This window comes from Vicugna pacos, chromosome 10 (assembly GCF_048564905.1).
Source record: "Vicugna pacos chromosome 10, VicPac4, whole genome shotgun sequence".
NCBI classification, from domain to species: Eukaryota; Metazoa; Chordata; class Mammalia; order Artiodactyla; family Camelidae; genus Vicugna; species Vicugna pacos.
The window spans coordinates 17,452,862-17,470,926 of NC_132996.1; the positions used below are offsets into that span (position 1 = coordinate 17,452,862).

Genomic DNA, 18,065 nt, shown 5'->3' on the forward strand with positions numbered 1-18,065 from the left:
CCATGTAAAAAATTTTTTGAAAATAGGAAAGTGCTACACAAATGCTTATCATCAGTTTTTTTTGTTTTTTTGTTTTTTTTTTGTTTTGTTTTTTTTTTTTGGTCCAAGGAAGAGGAAAGTTATGTTCAGAGTCTCCTTCCATCAGTTGTCTGGGTCCAGCATCCTGGGCAGCTTCTGGAGTAAACATGGCCAGATATGGCAAGTACACATCTGCTTACAGACAGGAAATGCCATACTGTGCTTTTTTATAGGTTATGATAATGTTTCTTATGAGTATTTCTTCTCTTTCAGTGACGCTAAAGTAATTTGTAAAACATCCAATGTTTACAAAATGATTGCAGTCTTTAGATCTGCTGTAAGTCTAGCCAGGCATTTTCCCCACAATTTAAATTACAAGTTCTATCTATTTTTTCGTTTTCTTTTTCTAGTTTGTTAAAACTGGAGCAAAGCGTATTTCAGTATTCAGCTGAAGATTCAATTTGCTATCTTCTTTCTATTTATTACTATTAAACCTTACATTTTTCCCATTGTTCTGTTCAACAATGCTATAGACTATCTGAAAGCATGGCTTATTTAAAAGGTAGTGATATAAATTTACCATTTTATACTAATATCCTTTTTGTGTTAATAGGGAAAATATCCTTATCAACAGGTGTTTGTTGAAGTATATTTTTAAAAAAGGGTTTTTTTTGGGGGGAGGGGGATGAAGTATAATTGCTAGGGATAATTACAGAAAAAAGAAACACTGTGATCCTTTCCCAGTAAATTAAATTTCAGTATGGTATAATACTTAAAAGTATGGGCTTTGGTGCCAGATAGACCATGGTTTGTATCCTGGTTCCAGCACTTACTGGTGTGTAATCTTGGGCAAGTTACCTCATTTCTCTCAGTTTAAGTTTCCTCATTTGCAAAAATGCTTATCTTCATTAAAAAATCTTCCATGGCTCATTATTCCTCCTTAGGTTAAGACCAAACTTAACATTGGTCTATATTGACATTAACTTACTTCTATGCTCCCATGGCACCAGGTACCTCATCATAGCATGATTATACTCTATTTTAATGTTTTACTTTGTTTAAATTTTCTATTATCTTTCAGACAAAAAATTCTGAGGCTAGAATATTATCTATCTTGTTCAATGTTGAGTTCCCAAGGTCTAGAGCATAGTACGATAAATATTTGATTATTGAATGAAAGAATTTATTACCCCTATCTGTTGGACTTTTAAAGGTAGGGCCATTTTGATATATGTTATAAATATAATTTTCATATGAATAAACACATGTAAAATTAGAGATTCAACATATAACCCTAGATTCTAAAATTCAGTGATAAAACTATGTGTGGTTGGTCAAGTTTTTTTTTTTTTATAGAAATATGCTCAACTCTGTTTCTGGAGGATTAATGGTAGAATTGTGGAGACAACACTATACTTGGAATCAAAAGCTTTAGGATTAAGCTCCAGATTTGTTATTTAGTAGCTCTGTGATCTTGGACAAGCCACTGTGAATTTCACTTTCATATATAATAGGCATAATATGATTTCTAAGTGGTGGGAATCAGGTCAAATAATGCATGTAAAAAAGTTCTTTCGAAACTCTAAAGATGTTACATAAATTTATGTAAGGAATTTTCAATATTCTAACTGGTCTGTGTATTTAGTTTACCCTTTACTATATTTTGATCTTAATTTTCTTAACAATACCATCATGCATTCTATAATTCTTTTCTGCTTTAGTGTGGCAAATAATTTTATGTGTTATCCTTTCCCTCTTTCTAAAAGTTCATTTGTTAGCACCATTGCCGTTTGCTGTTTCAAATTTAAAATACCCGTCCCAAATTATTTGTAACTTTTTGGTAATGCGATTCTTAAACCAAATACAGAGAAGAGTTGAATCTTAAATTAACAGACACATGAGTACCTACAATTCTAATTATGTAACATTCACTGTATCCTTTGGATTGCATATTTCATGCAAAAATTTTTTATTTAAAAAAATGATTTCCCTCTTGTTTCCTCCTATTCTTGCCTTCAGGTAATCCAAATTTAGTTTCATTCTTTCAGTATATTCAGTAGTTATATGAAGATAGATTTCCTTTAACAAAATAGGAAAATTGAGGCCTTTATATTGGCAATTCAGGTAAAAATTCCTCCCTTATACCTGGTTACTTGTATGGCAATTAAAGCATTAGTCCTGACTTACTTGGATAATTATCTCTACTTTCCACTTTATTCAACTAGTCAGCAGTTGGCTAGGGATTTTTGACTTGTCCAACAGATCTTTGTCATCTTATCCTTTTTTTTCTCAATTTATCATCTTTGCATAAGTATCTAGTTTTAGATTACCTTCCTACTCATGCTTTCATTAGTCAGAAATAAGAATTTAAGCAGAGAGTGAGAAAGGCCAGAATGGAATTGACACCAGGTGGTGATCATTATCATAATCAAAAGAAACCTAAAAGGGCAGCTACAATTCCAGCATGAGATGATGGTATGCAAAAGCCTAAGTTGTCTATAAGAGACCTGACCGTATTTGACCAATTGTTTTTTTTTGTTACATTCTAGTATCTTGTTTTGTATGTCAGATTTTTCTTATACAGAGATTAGAGGCATAATAAGTTCTGCTGGTTTAGAGAATATCTAGATGCTTTGAGTCAATACAGTGTCTTCCCTGGGTAGTTGATAAATATATGTTAAATGAATTAATGAAAGTCCCCTTACCTAGCAAATTATATTTGTGAATGTGACTATGGGAATGATTTTGATACATTTTTGAGAATTACCTTTCACAGGAATAAAAGCTCAGAATGAGTGAATACCTACAAAAATGTCACAAAAGTAAAAAAGAGCTTGAAAAGTATAATTGTATAGAAAAGAAAAAAAATGATCCCTGGTACTTAGATTTTTAAAAAAGTATCAGTTTAACAAAGGAAAGCTTTAGCACTAGCAAAGCTTTAGTCTTGTAGCTTGCAGCACTAGAGATAATCAGATAACTAGAGCCCAGAGATACATATGAGAACTGAGGGAGGTATACTGTAATTATGATATTGTTGATTATTTACATTAGTGGTTAGGAATGGGTTAGAAACTGAGGTATAGTAAGCCACTCTCATTTCAGGGAAACCACTGATTGTTTAATTACTGACAAAATGAGGATTGAAATATTTGTCCCTGATTCAAAGAGTTGTTGAAAATATTAGGTAAAGTATAAAAGCGTTTTAAAAATTCAAGTATTATACAAGTGTGCTAGTATATGTTTATGCCACCATCTTTTGTTAATATGCCTTATTTTAAAATTGGAGAGGGCTCCCTATGCATCCACATTCATTTTTATATTTCTGTCCTTAGATGAAAAAGAACTAATTATACAATGTCCCTCTCCATTCATTACTGTTTATTGAAATTCTCCCTTCTTTCAAGGGAGTGAGATTGAGGTTTGCTATATTATGTAGGAGTATGAGAGAAGGCCTCATTGATACGGTGACATGTAAGCAGAGATGTAAAAGAAATGAAGGAGTCAGCTTTATGGTTATTTGAAGGAAGAATGTTTAGGCAGAATAGCAAGTGTAGAGGCCCTGTGGTAGGAAGTTTCTTGGTGTATTTGAGGAAGAGCAGAGACCACTGTGGTTGGAGTAGAGCAGAAGGAGGGGTACCAGAACTGAAACTGGGAGGGGTAGGCTTTTGCTGAGTGAGATGGGAAGTCATTGGAGGGCTTGAGTTAAGGAGTGATCCAATCTGATTTGTGACTTAAAAAGATCTTTCTCGCTGCTGTGTTTAGAAAAGGAGGGCAAAAGTGACATCATGTGGATTTGTAAGAGGTTATAGCAATAATGCAGGGGATAAATGATGGTAGCCTGGACCAGGATGATAGCCCTGGAGGTGATGAGATGTGATAGGATTCTGTATGTAATTTGATGTGAGAGCCAACAGGATTTACTGATGGATTAGATGTAGAGGATTAGAAAAGAATGAATGATGACTCCACGGATTTTGACCTGAACAATTGGAAGGATGAGAGATGGAGAACATTGCAGGAGAAGCAGACTGAGGGTAGTGGATAAGATCTGGAGTTCATTTTGATAAGTTTTGATGCATGTTTTCTTTTTAACTTGGAGAACTACTTGTTAAACATTTACCAGCATACGGCTGCTTGGAAGCCTAGTGAAGAAATTGTTTCAGGAGTGCAGAAGTATCAAATGCTACTGATGGGTCCAGTGAGATGACTGAGAATTGACCACTGGATTTAGTAATATGGAGGTAATAGGTAACCTTGACAGGAGCTGTTTTAGTGGAATTACTGGAAAGGAAAAGTCTGATTAGGATAGTCTCAAGAGAGAGTGAAAGGAAAGGAAGTGGAGACAATATAAGTATTTCAAGAAGTTTTCCTGTGGAGGGGAACAGAGAAATGGGAAATACAGTTAGTCAAAGAGGAATGAAGGGTAAAGGAAAGTTTTAAAAAATCACTGATTTTACACTTCATTTGTATGCTGAAGCAAGTGATTGAATGGAGAGGAAAGCAATTGATGGTGAAGCAATGTCCTTGATTAGGTAAAAGAGAATAAGCTCAGGTGCTCCAGGAGAGGAACTGGCTTTTGAGAGCAGCACAGATATTTTATCCCTACTAACAGAAGGGAAGGCAGAATATAGGGGTGCAGTTACAGGTAAGTCAGTAGATGTTATGTTAGGAGCTTGCGGAAGTTTTCTTCTGGTTTTCTGTGAACTTGATTAAAAGCATGATCATCAGCTGAGAATGGCTATGGGGGAGAGGAATTGAAGGTTCAGGAGAAAGATATGAAATAATAAATATGAATTTTTGTTATTATAATTGATATTTAATATGTGAAAGTGGTAGATTTGAAGTGGGGAGAGGCTTTTACAGTTAAAGGCAATTAATTGTCATTGCGGTAATCATTTCACAGTGTATATTTATATCAGAACTTCCTGTTGTACACCTTAAATTTATACAGCTTTTATTTGTCAGCCATTTGTCAATAAAGCTTGAAGAAAAAGAATGAATTTTAAAGCAGGGAAATTTTGTTGAAGATCCATCATGTGATTTGAAAATATAAGGTCACAAGAGAAGAGCTCTGGTCAGGTGGAGAAGTGCCAGAAATACCAAAAGAGACTTTTGAAGGAAGTAACATTGGCTCAAAGTAAAACTCTTACTGATGACAGAGTCTGGGCACAGGATGCAACTGTAGAAAACCAATGATAATTCCAATCAGCTTTCACCCCAAGTGATACCCATAGGAAACTTTTTTCATAATGTGCCATGTATGTGAAAAATTTGCGTAATATTAGTTCTTCAGACAGGAACTCCTCAAAGGGAGAACAAATTAAAATACATAAATACTAAAGCTAGGAGAATTACCAGTGTAATATTTAAGACTCTGGTCTGAGCTTTGGCTGTTGCCATTTTCTTCAGAAGCTTTCTAAACATGAAGCAGTTGTTTACTGGTTAAAATGAGTCTTGCCTTTTCTTGTAAGTTACTGTATTTAATATTCCTTGTGTACATAAATATTATTAGTTAAAAATGTATGACTTGACATTCTCCAAATAGATCTACATACTGGAACAACAAAATGGAATCTTCTCGCTTCCAAAAAAAGTTTTTTTCACCTACTGCATGTAAAGACACTGTCACTTTAGGAAACTTTTCAAGGATATTTTGTTTTGTTGGGGATGAAGACATGTATTCAAGAAGCTATAATATAACAGTATGTATTAAGAATGCCTATAGTACTTGTGGAGACAGAATGGTTTAGAAGAATGGTGACAGTGATTAGTTTTAACTGTCGATGACATCTTTATGAAACAGAGAACATTTGAATTAGGTATAGATTAAGGAAAGGTAGATTTTATTTTGACTTGTTGATTGCTTTCTATGCACTAGACATTGTACTGATAGTGTATAATTTAATCCTACTACCTGTAGGAGGAAACTGTAGCTCAGAGAGGTTAAGTAACTTGTTGAAGATCACACACAGCCAGTAAGTAGGTTTCAGATCCAGATCTATCTGACAATAAACCCTCTGTAATACAGCATACTCATTCAAGGGAGAGAGAGTGGTATAGGGGAGGATATTCCAATACAGGGAGCAGTAGGAGTAAAGAAAAGTACCCAGGTGAGAAAAAGTATGGAAACTGTGTATGTGTGTTCAGAAATGGAGAAGGAGAAAGGGAGTAATCGAGTGTGACTTAGGCACTGCATGTCTATGTGGAGGGGGTGGAATAATATACCATGGGAAATAAGGTTGAAAATTTAGGTTGTAGGCAGATCATGGGGAAGGTGCCTCACCGGTTGCATTAAGGAATCTGGACATTATTTTGTAGGAGGCCATCAATTTTAAGACTTTTTTTGATAAGAGACTCATCTACTATGTAAATATCAATTGGCCAGCATTGCATTCAGGACCTTTGTTTTGTTTCATAGTTGCAGATTCTTTTGGGAGACAACACGATAGAAGTAAGTGGGTTCTTAAAATTAAGAGTTCATTTTAATTATCAATTTTAATGGTAGTTTATGGAATTCATGATTATTTTATTAAATTATTTTGTGTTATAAAATTAGGAATACAACTATAATATAGTTTAATGTTAGCTTACTTTTTTTCTAAGACCATAAGATAGAATTTTAAAATCGTGTTTTCCAGACACTGACCGAGCTTTGTCACTTTTGGAAGAATACTGCAAAAAATTAAGGAAACCAGAGGAGCAGCAGTTGAAGGGCGCTGTTAAAAAGGTGATGGGTATCTTTCAGAGCAGTTTATTCCAAGCTTTGCTAGGTATGTATTAAAAATTACTTATTATCTTTATGGTCAGAATTGGGCTTAATAGTTTAAAATAATGTGGTCAAAGAACCTGAAGTTAAATTTAAAAGTGAAATAATTTTCCTTAATAATAGAAGAAAAGCTTTTTTGTTTGTTTGTTTCATTTTCTTATTTAAGGTTATCCTAAAAAAGAATTGCTCTAAAATAGAAATAAAATAGAAATAAAAGAATGTTTGTTATAGGAAGACAAGTTTACACAGCAAAAAAAAAAAAAAAAACCACAGTAGTTTACTGCAAAAAAAAAATGATTAAGGACAAATATGCTAGAGAAGGAAGTTGTTTTCTTCTTGAAAAGGACTAGTCTAACATAAAAATTTAGTGGGTCACATTCTACTCAGAATCACATTTCTAATTTTACTCTTTCCTTAAGAGAAAAATTAAAACACTTTTCATCTTTTTTGCTTCTCTTAAGAAATTTCATGATTCAAATTGGAAAGTTTATTGATGAAAATCTCAATGCCTTGTCAATTTTTCATGAATCTCATTATGTAATATTTGACGTTATGCTTATTCTTGAATTTATTAAAGACTGAAGAAAATCAACGATATGGTTTATTTATGTATGTTTTTATACATATATTTTGCATTTATGCAGATAATTTTTAAGTCTTTTTTTCATATTTTAAGAGTTAAACCAGCAAAAGATATAAACAAACACCTCTCCTCAAGAAAAACAAACAACTAAACTATTACAAAACCCCCCACTCAATTGTACTATAGATTTTACTGGATTTACACTGTACATTTTAAAGAAGTAATTGAATCTACCATTCTTATTACCAGGTCTGATGGTTATTGATATAAAAACTGAAAATGTGACTTTATGAGGATTAACTTTGAAGATATTTTATCTTTTTTTTTTGTAATAAATGTCTACACTTATTGACAAAACTACAGCTTTATGGTTTGAATATAATTTTTAAAAACCATTAAATTTTGAAAAATTGAAAACCAATCTATTGAGTAAAATAGAAGTAAAAAACTTTATAGGATTACTTTTTTGCCTGTGGATTAATTTTTAAAATATTCTTTTATGGCTGGTAAGAATTAATGACACAAATAACTATAATCATCTTAGTGGGTATTAAATGAAAACAACTCCAAATGGGGTCTTAGAGAATTTAAATAAACCCTGTCATTAGAGAATAGTATTTTAGAGAACATTTTTAAGCAATAAATTTCTCAATGAAAAATTAATAGTTTTATCTAGTTGATAATTAGTAAAGGCTATTAACTGAATTGAATGGCAATGCCTCTAAATAGATTTGTATGGTGTGCTTAGTTAAGATTGGCTAAGTCTTTTGAGAGTTGTTTCTGAGGACTTGATTTAGGAAGAATATTGTTCTATGCTTTAGATAATTCTACTGTACTTTGGTAATGTAACCATTTGGTAACGCAACATCATTACATGGGGAATAAAAGGACAAATGAAAGACAAAGAATTGTATTTTGCCATTGTTTTGAGTGAGTGATAAATATCTTGGCAAAAAGCCTGTAGTATATAGTTGGAATTTCTCTAATAAAATGAGAGGCAACAATAATCTGTAAAAAGCTGTTACATAAGTAATCCTGATGTCCAGCTTTGAGTGGATAGATTTGCTTTGGCTGGTCTTTTAAGTCATTTTGGCATAAACCAGAGTGCAAAGACTGGAGCAATGCTGTACAGTGAAACATAATTTTCTACTGCGTTCTGTGGGTTGCTCAATACTGATTACTAAGTTACTATTGAATGTTTGAGTGGTCTCACTGTGCATTTTTTAAGGATACAAAAGAAAAACTATGTAGCCCTGTGCATCCTGAAGGAGATTATATCTTTATAAAAGAAAAAGTAGAGAACCATTGATAAATAGGGCATTATTTATGCTTTATAATTTACTTTCTGTTTGAACCAACTTCCCTCCCCTTCTTTTTTGTTACAAGTAATGGAAGATAGTACCCTTCTCCCATTATTCTGATGTTCAGATAGCCAGTATGCTGAAATAATACCTTGCATGGATTGCAACTGAAGAAATAGAAGGGAATCATAGTGCAGAAACCCAACACAAGTGGATAATAAAATAAAATACTATTATTGCAGAATAGGCTGTAATATTGACAAGTGATCAGAAAACCAAGCCTTCTCTCTACAGATGAAGGGCATCACTTTGGAAATGAATACTACCCTCCTTTTGTGGTCCTTCATCATAAACTTTAAAAAAAACCCTCAAACACTAGTATATCTTAGATGGTATAATCCTTGAAGACAGAAATCTGTCTCTATAAGTTTGACTGCTATTATAGTGCATGAAAGCATTTTATAAATGGGTTCTGTGATAATAGGGTGGAGCTTAATAGCAAATGTATTTTTTTTTTATTTTTAAAATATAACTTTATATGATTAACATAGTTTGTACTCATTATGGAGATTTAAAAAAATAAAGTAAAAGAAAATAAAATCCAATGATAAAATGGATTGCTCTTAGAATAAATAGAATATATGATAAACATGGAGAATGAACTGTTTAACTTTCTTCCATCTTGCTTCTAGGTTCCCTGTATTCTTTGTTTTGATTTTCCATTTGCCAATAACTGAAAGTGTAAAAAGACACCATAACTTTTAAAAAGTTAGTAATTAATGTTTATTAATGTATCAAAAAAAGAAAAATGCCTAAAATAGCAAAGCTGCACATTTAGATGTTAGGCTTAGGGTGACATCTTGTGGTAATACTAAGAAACATATTTTGTCCAATAGATAATTACAGTTTTATGATGATTGCATTGTTAACACTTTATAAAATTTGAATATAAGCGAACTGGAATTTCATGATATTTTACAAACTAATTTAGATCTCTTTCATTTAGTATAGCTAAAACATTCACATTTTCAAGTCACTCTGTTAGGTCATTTATACTCTTTGTTTAGGGGATGAAGGAGCAAGATAGAATTTTAAAACTTATTTTTATATTTCTCTTCCAGATCTACTTTGAAAATTTAAACATCTATATTGCCACCATAATTATTTGTAAAAACTATTTTAATAGTATGATGAGGTAGTTCATTTGTGGATATGTATCACAAAGTTCTTTGCTTTTATACCTTATTGAAAATTGCCTTGCTCTATATTCATTACTTTTATGTCCAAGAATGGACAGAACGATGTATGTATATTTATCAGGTTCTAACCCCTTCGAAAATCGTGTTAATCTTGTTTATCTAATTTTATTTCCTCTTATTTTACTGCAGTGTTTGAGGGGGAATTTTTGGGAATGATTTAGAATGGGCAGTAAAGTGATAGTTTCCTCAAAACCCTGCCAGTAGCAACATCTTAGAAAAGTGCTTATCCTGTTTCATGGAGGCTTGCATTGTTGCTGGTAGGTGTAACTGGCACTGGTGTCCAGGTTCTTTTCCTGTCCCAGAAAGAATACAGAGACAAGACACGGAGGTTAAGAAAGTAAAGTGGGGATTTATTAAGGGATAGAAAGTACACTCTCAAGGGCAGGCTCAGGTGAGCGGCTGCCCCGAGTTTCTTTGGCAAGTTGGTTACATAGGATGTAAAAATGAATGGGTGGAATATTCATTAGAGACGGAAGGGTCTGGGGTCATCTCTGATTTTCATCCCAAATCCACCTTCCCAAACGGAGGAGGGATTTTTGTCCTTATTTAATCTGGATCAGAAGTGTCATGGCTGGTGCATGATGGGTACTTCTAATCTGCAAGGCTAATTTTATTGAAATGAGGACATAATCTGCAAGAGGTTTCATTCGGACCATGGAGATTCCTGCCTTTTCCCACCATTCTTTGTCGGCCTCCAGGGCACTTGTCATCCCCAAATTTGTGACTGCTTATCCACACAGAGGTTCCTGCTTTTCTTTCTCTGCCCAGGGAGTCCTGGTGCTTACCTGGTATATGGTTTCCTGCATTTGGCCTGTGCCCATCCTTTCTGCCCAATTCCTTCCATTTTGCTTGTGTCCCTCTTTCTCTGCTCATATCTAGCTATCTGCTTACTCTAACAGCATGTCAAACTTTGTGTTAGAGTGGAATACTTTTCATTTCTGTAAACCTTAACATAGAACATTATGGATACTTGAAATTACTAGCAATAGAGGTAATACAGTAGATACACTACATGTTGGGATCTGTCACCTCCTTGTTAAAGCCTTCTACCATGTCCCTACCTGTTAGCAGCTTTAATCAGCCCTTTGATTATGTTTCTTAGCATTTTGTTCATATTACTCTAAGGTACTTATTACATTACCTTGTTACAAGTTGGATAAATTGCTGCCCTCCCAATAGACTGTGATATATCTAATTAATATTTGTACCCCCAGTATGTGAACCTTTAATAATAATAGGACTTCAATAAAATTTATTCATTCAGCAGTTATTTAAAAAAATACCTGTTATGTGTTATACATTGTGCTAGGCAGTAGGGATACAACAGTAAACTATAGAGGAGAGGGTAATCCTTGCCGCTATGGATGAGAGAAATCAAATGGGGAAAAGAGACATTAGGTATGCAATTAGTTATTAAAATATAACGGTGAGAAGTACTACAAAATCATTCTGTTTAGGAAGAGTTTTTATCACATTTTAGTTTGAGTAAAAAAACCTACATACTTTCCCAGTATAGTAATTCTAATATAATAATTTATTTCAAAATGATATCTATTTGGAAACATCATGATGATTTTGGTCTTAATTATTGTTTGTAGTGTATGATTTTTTTCCCCGAGCATAAGAAAGTTGAAGAATTCTTTTATAGATTATAGTGACATGGTTATGTAAATTTGGAACACCTTGGATCCAGTCCTCTAAAGCAGAGGTTCTCAAAGTGTGGTTCTTGAACCAGCAGAATCAGCATCACTTGGAACTGAATGAGAAAATCTGGAAGCAGGGTTCAGCAAATAGTGTTTTAATAAGCTTTCCAGGTGGTTCTGAGGCATGCTGAAGTTTGTGAATGTGTGTTCTAAACGGTTAGATATTTGGCCAATCAGGGAAAATAATATAGTATATGAATAGCATTAATAAATTTGGGAAAATATGACAGAGGCACTTCTTCATCCTTGGGTTTTTATTAAGATTTGATTTCATCTTTAACAAATATAATGAGCCATTATCATTCTGGGATATATCTTGAGTACTTTGAGGATCCATAAATTAATGAATATCATTTTGGCATCTAATTTTCTTTTTAAAGTACAATAGTATTTCTAAAATATTTAAGTGGGTTTTTTTTCCTTCTGCTTATGGAACTATGGTTAGAGAACAGTAGCTATGTTACACTGAGATGCTCCTGTTAGCACGTGCAAGTCTCACTAACTATGTAATTGCTTGCTACCACTCAAAATCTCAACGCATGTGCTCCTGTGGAACAGTTAAATTTCTGCATGTCGTAGACCTTCAAATAAGTCTTAACAGGTCAAAGCAGTGAATGTAAGATTCTTAAATACTAAGGTCTACTATTCCTACTTATTTGTTTACAATATCTGTTTAAATAAAAAGAATGCAGGTGTTTCAGTTATTGCAATTGAGTAATTAATAGTATTTATGAAGTGTTTTCTATATTTATATGGACATATGCAGATGTTAAAAATTAAATCCCTACCCTTAAGGAGGTTAAAGTCAATTGGGAAAATAATGTTCACATACCTAGGAACAAGTACAAGATAGTATATAATCAAGGACTAAATTCTGGAGCCTAGACCAGAGTGTTATAGGAGTTGAGAGAAGCGTGAGATCATTATTGATTGATGTTGCTAGGGAAGCTTTTATATAAAATGTAAACTTGAGCTGGGTCTTGTCAATGATAGGACTTGGGTAAGAAGAAAGGCTAGAGAAGGATTTTTTTCCATCTATCCATCCATCCATCTATCCATTTATCCATTTGTTCACTCAAAAGTTATTTATTGAATACTGGGCCAGGCACTATGATGGACACTGGAGAGACAAACATTAGACAAAATATATGAATAGTTTATATTTACAATTTTGCTAAATGCTACAATGGAGAAGTAGAGTATGCTATGAGTGAGAGAATTAACCTTAGCAGTGGAATCATGGAAAGGTTTCTTAGGGAAGTGGTGTTTGAGGTGATGAAAATTAAACAGATTCATAGAGGTCAGAAGGAGAGTAAGGAAATGGATGTAACTAAAACAGGGCTTCAAAAGTGTCCTTGATATTTATGCTTTTAAAATGTTCTCTAGTAGTTGACTAAGGCATCACATTAGACTCACATCTCTTCCAAAGACTTGTTTAAATTTGAGGGTATACTTGAGAAACAAGAGTGGTAAGCATAAAATGTGGCCTGAACAGTCTTGATAATTCCCTTTGTTAAACTGCCAGATACTAAGTGTGATTGGATGTGTGTTTTATGACAAGCAGGATCAAGTATTTCTTACGTTAAATTTGACGCTTTAGGTTGAAGATTTTATGCCATTCTTGGCTCTGGACTTTGTATATTTGCTGCAGGATTTATGTCACCAGATGGCACCATTTAACTAAATTTATGTACTTCGGATGCTTATAAGGCTAGTTGTTTTAAAATGAAGGATGTTTTTATTTGTGCTATAACTGAAATAAGAAAAAATCAATCTCTTTCGATAGCGTGTGAGACTTCTTTACACAGTAAGGTAATGAAGCCCCCAGGGTTCGTTGGGAGCATGAAAGGATCTGGTAATTTCTGCTAAATACATAATAAATGAAAATTTGGGGATGATCATTAACACTGATATATGGTAGCTGGCACAAAAGCAGAACGCAGTAGGCTTCACCATAGCCAGCATAGTAATATTATGAATATTTTAGCCTTACATTTAACTTTAATATGTAGGAAGCTGATATACATAATGACAAAAATTTAGAGAATATTCTCAAAGATTATTTTAGGAATAAGCCTTTTCAAGATGTCTTAAAATATGGAAATAATAAATTAAAATTTTTGTCGATAATGTATATGTTCTAGTGAGCTGTAGAGCTAATACAATTAATAGAACATGATATAGATTTCTTTCATAGTATAAACATGTATCTAAAGGAAATGAATATTTATTTCTTGGTTAAAAACTTCCTTAATACTTTCCCTGCTGGTGAGCAGAATTCGTTACTTTCTCTCTTACATCCCTATAGTATTTGTTCATATTTCTGCTGTAGCATTTATTATGTTATCACTGTTAATTGATTACATATTGGTCTCCCTCAATAAACAGTGAACTTCTTGAATTCAGAGACTGGTTCTAATTTAGTGTGTAGCACAGTGTCTGCCATGGCATAGTCCATTATTAAATTTCTTTCGTTTGGAAGAGCATATTTTGAATGCCTATTACCTAAGAGACACTGTTAGGCTCTAGGGATATAGTGACAAGAGAGATGTGGGCCCTATTATGGAGCTTATGGTCTACCAAGGGAGACAGAGACAGACATTTAATAAGTACAACTGTGTTAAGTACTTTGAAATAGTTATTTGAATCAAACAGGGCATTTTTACTTGCTTCTCCTTTGTTTGGAGTACCTTTTTTTACCTAGATCTTTGCCTTACTCGTTCATCTCATCATTTAGGTCTCAGTGCCTCTAAAGTACCTTTCCACCTCACTCCTCACCTCCATCTCACCAAGTCACATCTATCATATTACCTGTGAGAAATTTTGTTTATGTGTTTTGTTGTATGGCTTTCTCCACTAGAATGTAAATTCCATAGGAGCAGCCATCATACCTGTTGTGTTCATTGCTGTATTTTTTATATTAGCTTAATACCTAGAACACAATAACCGCAAAGTAAATATTTGTTAAATGGATGAATGAGTGCTGCTGTATGCCTGGGGCTGTGTTAGATTTAGGTTAGAAATGTATTCATTTGAAAGGAGGGGAGAGCTTAATAAGTAGGGTTTTATTTTTACTACATCATCCTTAGATAGGCAGTTGCTGGCATTAGGTCAGCATCTCAGCAAAGTTCTGGCCAATGTCTCTACTGACTGGGAATTATAACATGACCTCAAGAAGGAATGTAGGAATATAGAGCCCAAGGTGAGTGTTTTCAGCCAGGCAGAGCACCTGAAGCTTTGCATGAGCCATAAGAATGGATCCCAGGTCCCACTAAACAGATTTCTGCATCAGAGGCTAGCAGTATGCCTCGTGAGCAAATGGAGAGGGACATTGCTCAAGGACCAGAGGAGCCAAAGGACGATTACAGATCCAGTGAACCCAACCCATTTCTACCCCCAAGACTATGATGGCAGATAAACCACATGTCTGCCCCCAGAATTGTCTACTTCTATATAACCGGGCATTATTTTAGAGAGAGAGAAGCAGGAGGAGAGGGGTAGGCTCTGTGAATAGTCTTATCGGAGAGAGACTTTATTGAATCAGACCACACTTTAAACTAGATTGAATGGCCACTTTCCCCAATTAGCCAGGGATTGAGGAATTCTGAAGCAGCTGGATATACACAGACACAGTGAAGAGCTATTCATTTTGTTTATCGCTGAGCCACTTATACCATGTGGTAAAAGTGTCTGGTGTAAGTTGTATGTGTGACCCTGCTATACTGAAGCATAGATCTCAGTGTTGGTTTTGACCTCTTCGTGCTCCTTTCAAATTTGGTATTGAATGTTGAAAAGCATTAACCATAAGAAGAATCAATAGAAAAAGAAATAGCCCACAAGTATCTCAGAGGAAAGGCTTCCCTTCCTCTTGTTAGCTCTGGTTCCTGGCAAAAGACAGAAATGGTGGAGAATGAGGAGCATGGGTCTACTTTAGTTTGTTTACATGAGTAATTCCTAAGAGTTGCTTATGAAAATATTTCTTGTCTACCTCATTTGTTGCCCAGAACTTCTTAGATTAGGTTAGGAATTTCAAACATTCCAGTAATAACCTCCACATGCCTTACAGCATACACTTCCCTGGTTTCTAGTTTCTGAGTCCTGAGTTCTACCTTATATTCAGTTTCCAATTTGCTGTCAAAATAGTAAACTTTCATAAAACTATAAGATGAGAATTCTCTTTTCAGGACTGTATGTATGCAAATTGGGTCATCAAGTGTACCTTGAGCCACCAGACTCCAGTGGGCATGCTGATTCTTACAAAATGACTTCATCATGAATCCCTAAAAGTTTAAAGCATTTTTAAACACACGGAAACAAATTATACTGAATATTAAATAATGCATTCAGAAAAACCTTCAGCTTTGAAAATAAGCCATTTGAAAATAAAGAATTACTTCAGAAATAAGCCTTGTTCTTTAGAAATAGTTGATACAAGAGTTCTTTGAAGAAGGGTTTAAGAGCTCTTCAGTTGATCAAAATAGGACAATGATTATAAATATAAAGGTGACTTTCATATTTATTAGTTGAGGTAAATAATACCATTAACAAAAACTGTTTATTTTAGATGCAGGGCTCCATTTAGTAATTTTTCAGGATATATATTCACTTTCTCCTTGCTGTTTTCCTCATACAAATCTAATTTTTTAAATTACGTGTTTTTCTGGAAGTGGAGCCCCTGGAGATATGGAAAATTTAACGTATTTAATAGGGCTCTCTGCAAGTACCAAACAAATTTTGATGCAGGATACTTCCACTTCCTGAGTTTGAGTATTTATAATTGTAACATGGAAGAGTTGGGCTAATGCAATGACTTTTATAGACGTGAATGATAGTATGGAGAGGAATGGTGACTCAGCATATTGAATGAAGGATATAGGAAAATAGGCAGCAGTATTCTACATAATAACTTCATACTTTCAAATTTGAATTATTGTCATTATTTTGGTTTTGTGAACAATCCAGTTCCCTGAATCAGTTCCTAGGTTTCCATTCCAGCAATAATCTCTTCCTTCACTGTATCTCAGCCACCCACTCCTAAGTTTTACTCTATATCTTATCCTTATTAATAACCACACCCCTCTAAAATCTCAGTTTTAAACAGCCTACTCTCTGACCACCACTCTTCACCTTCTGTTGATCCAATTCATTTCTATATTTCCCATGTCAGTCATTCTTTGATCCCATAAGCACTGCTAAATCATTGGCCCTACCCATCGTATTTTCATGATCTGTTAGCTACCATAAGTTTTCAGGTCTCTTTTTATCAAGCTTAAAATACATGATTCGTTGCTATCGTTAATCATTTGTACACATCTTCAGTTTCTTTATTCTCTCCATCTGCTGGCAAAAACCAGCCTCTGGTTAAACTGATCTTTGCACCATTGCAGCTCAATGTAGCTGGAGAAATATACCCAACCTTGTTAATTTGTTTCACTTTAAATTATGACCAAAAAGCCTATTATGTTTCCTCAGACAGTTCACTTTCTTGTTCCCAGGAGGAGCATTTCATACTGTTTTTTTATCCTCAGATGCAATAATACCTCACTTTCCTCAACTTTGGCTTCTGATCTTCCTTCTTATTTTATTGAAACAATGAAAACAATCAGAAGAGAACTTTATCTTTTCCCCACTTGATCTGCCTACCTACCTATATTTGTATCTATGTGTTCTGATTTTTCTTCTATTAAAGTGTATAAACTGCCTCTCCTTTTATCTAAGGTCAAATCCTCTTCTTGGATAGAGTATCAGAGTCCTATAAGGTAACAGAAAGCCTTCTCAGAGAGAGTTTAATGAAGAATCTGTTTACAAAGAGATGGGTAGAGTTAAGGGAATCAACTAGGGATAGAAGCACTTGGAAACTAGGAACTGTGGGAATCTTGAAGGAACAGGGAAAGCGTGTAAGCTGCTACTGTAATACAGATAGAGCTGTAATTGTTGGAAGGGCTGCCTGACAGGAGCTATGGCTTGCTTTGGGAAGAAGACGGCCACTGCCAAGCCATGACCAAGCAAGGAGATAGCTGGGTGAATAAACATCCCAACCCCTCTTTCCTCCCTTCCTGAGTCTTCTGCTGGTGCTTCTTATTAGTTGACCCCAATTGTAAGCTGGAGGACAAGGGAGTTGGATGACACAGTTTGTTAAGCTCAGCTTCCCAGGGCACAGAGCAGGGTGGATAAAGGAAGAAAGATGACCTGGAGGGGCAAATGGAGAAGATTCATGATAGGTTACGTCTCGATTTTTCCTTATTGACTCAAAGAATATGCTAGAAATTGTTCCTCCTTTCTTTGCAATTATTTCTTACCTTCCTATTCAGTTATTCCTATCAGCACACAAACATCTCTTAAAAGGAGCATTTTAGAATAAGGGTTGGGTATGGACCCTGGAGCCAGATTGCCTGGGTTCATTTCCTGGCTCCTCTGCCACTTACTACTTGTGTG

At 34.4% G+C, this 18,065-nt stretch overlaps 1 protein-coding gene across 1 annotated transcript in view; it reads left to right on the forward strand.

Annotated features, from left to right (window-relative positions):
• DLG2 (discs large MAGUK scaffold protein 2) overlaps positions 1-18,065 on the forward strand; it is a 1,735,130-nt gene that overhangs the window by 7,235 nt on the left and 1,709,830 nt on the right. The window contains exon 3 of the mRNA XM_072969091.1: positions 6,657-6,788. Coding sequence (XP_072825192.1) covers positions 6,657-6,788 — 132 coding nt within the window. The remainder of the gene's footprint in view (positions 1-6,656; positions 6,789-18,065) is intronic.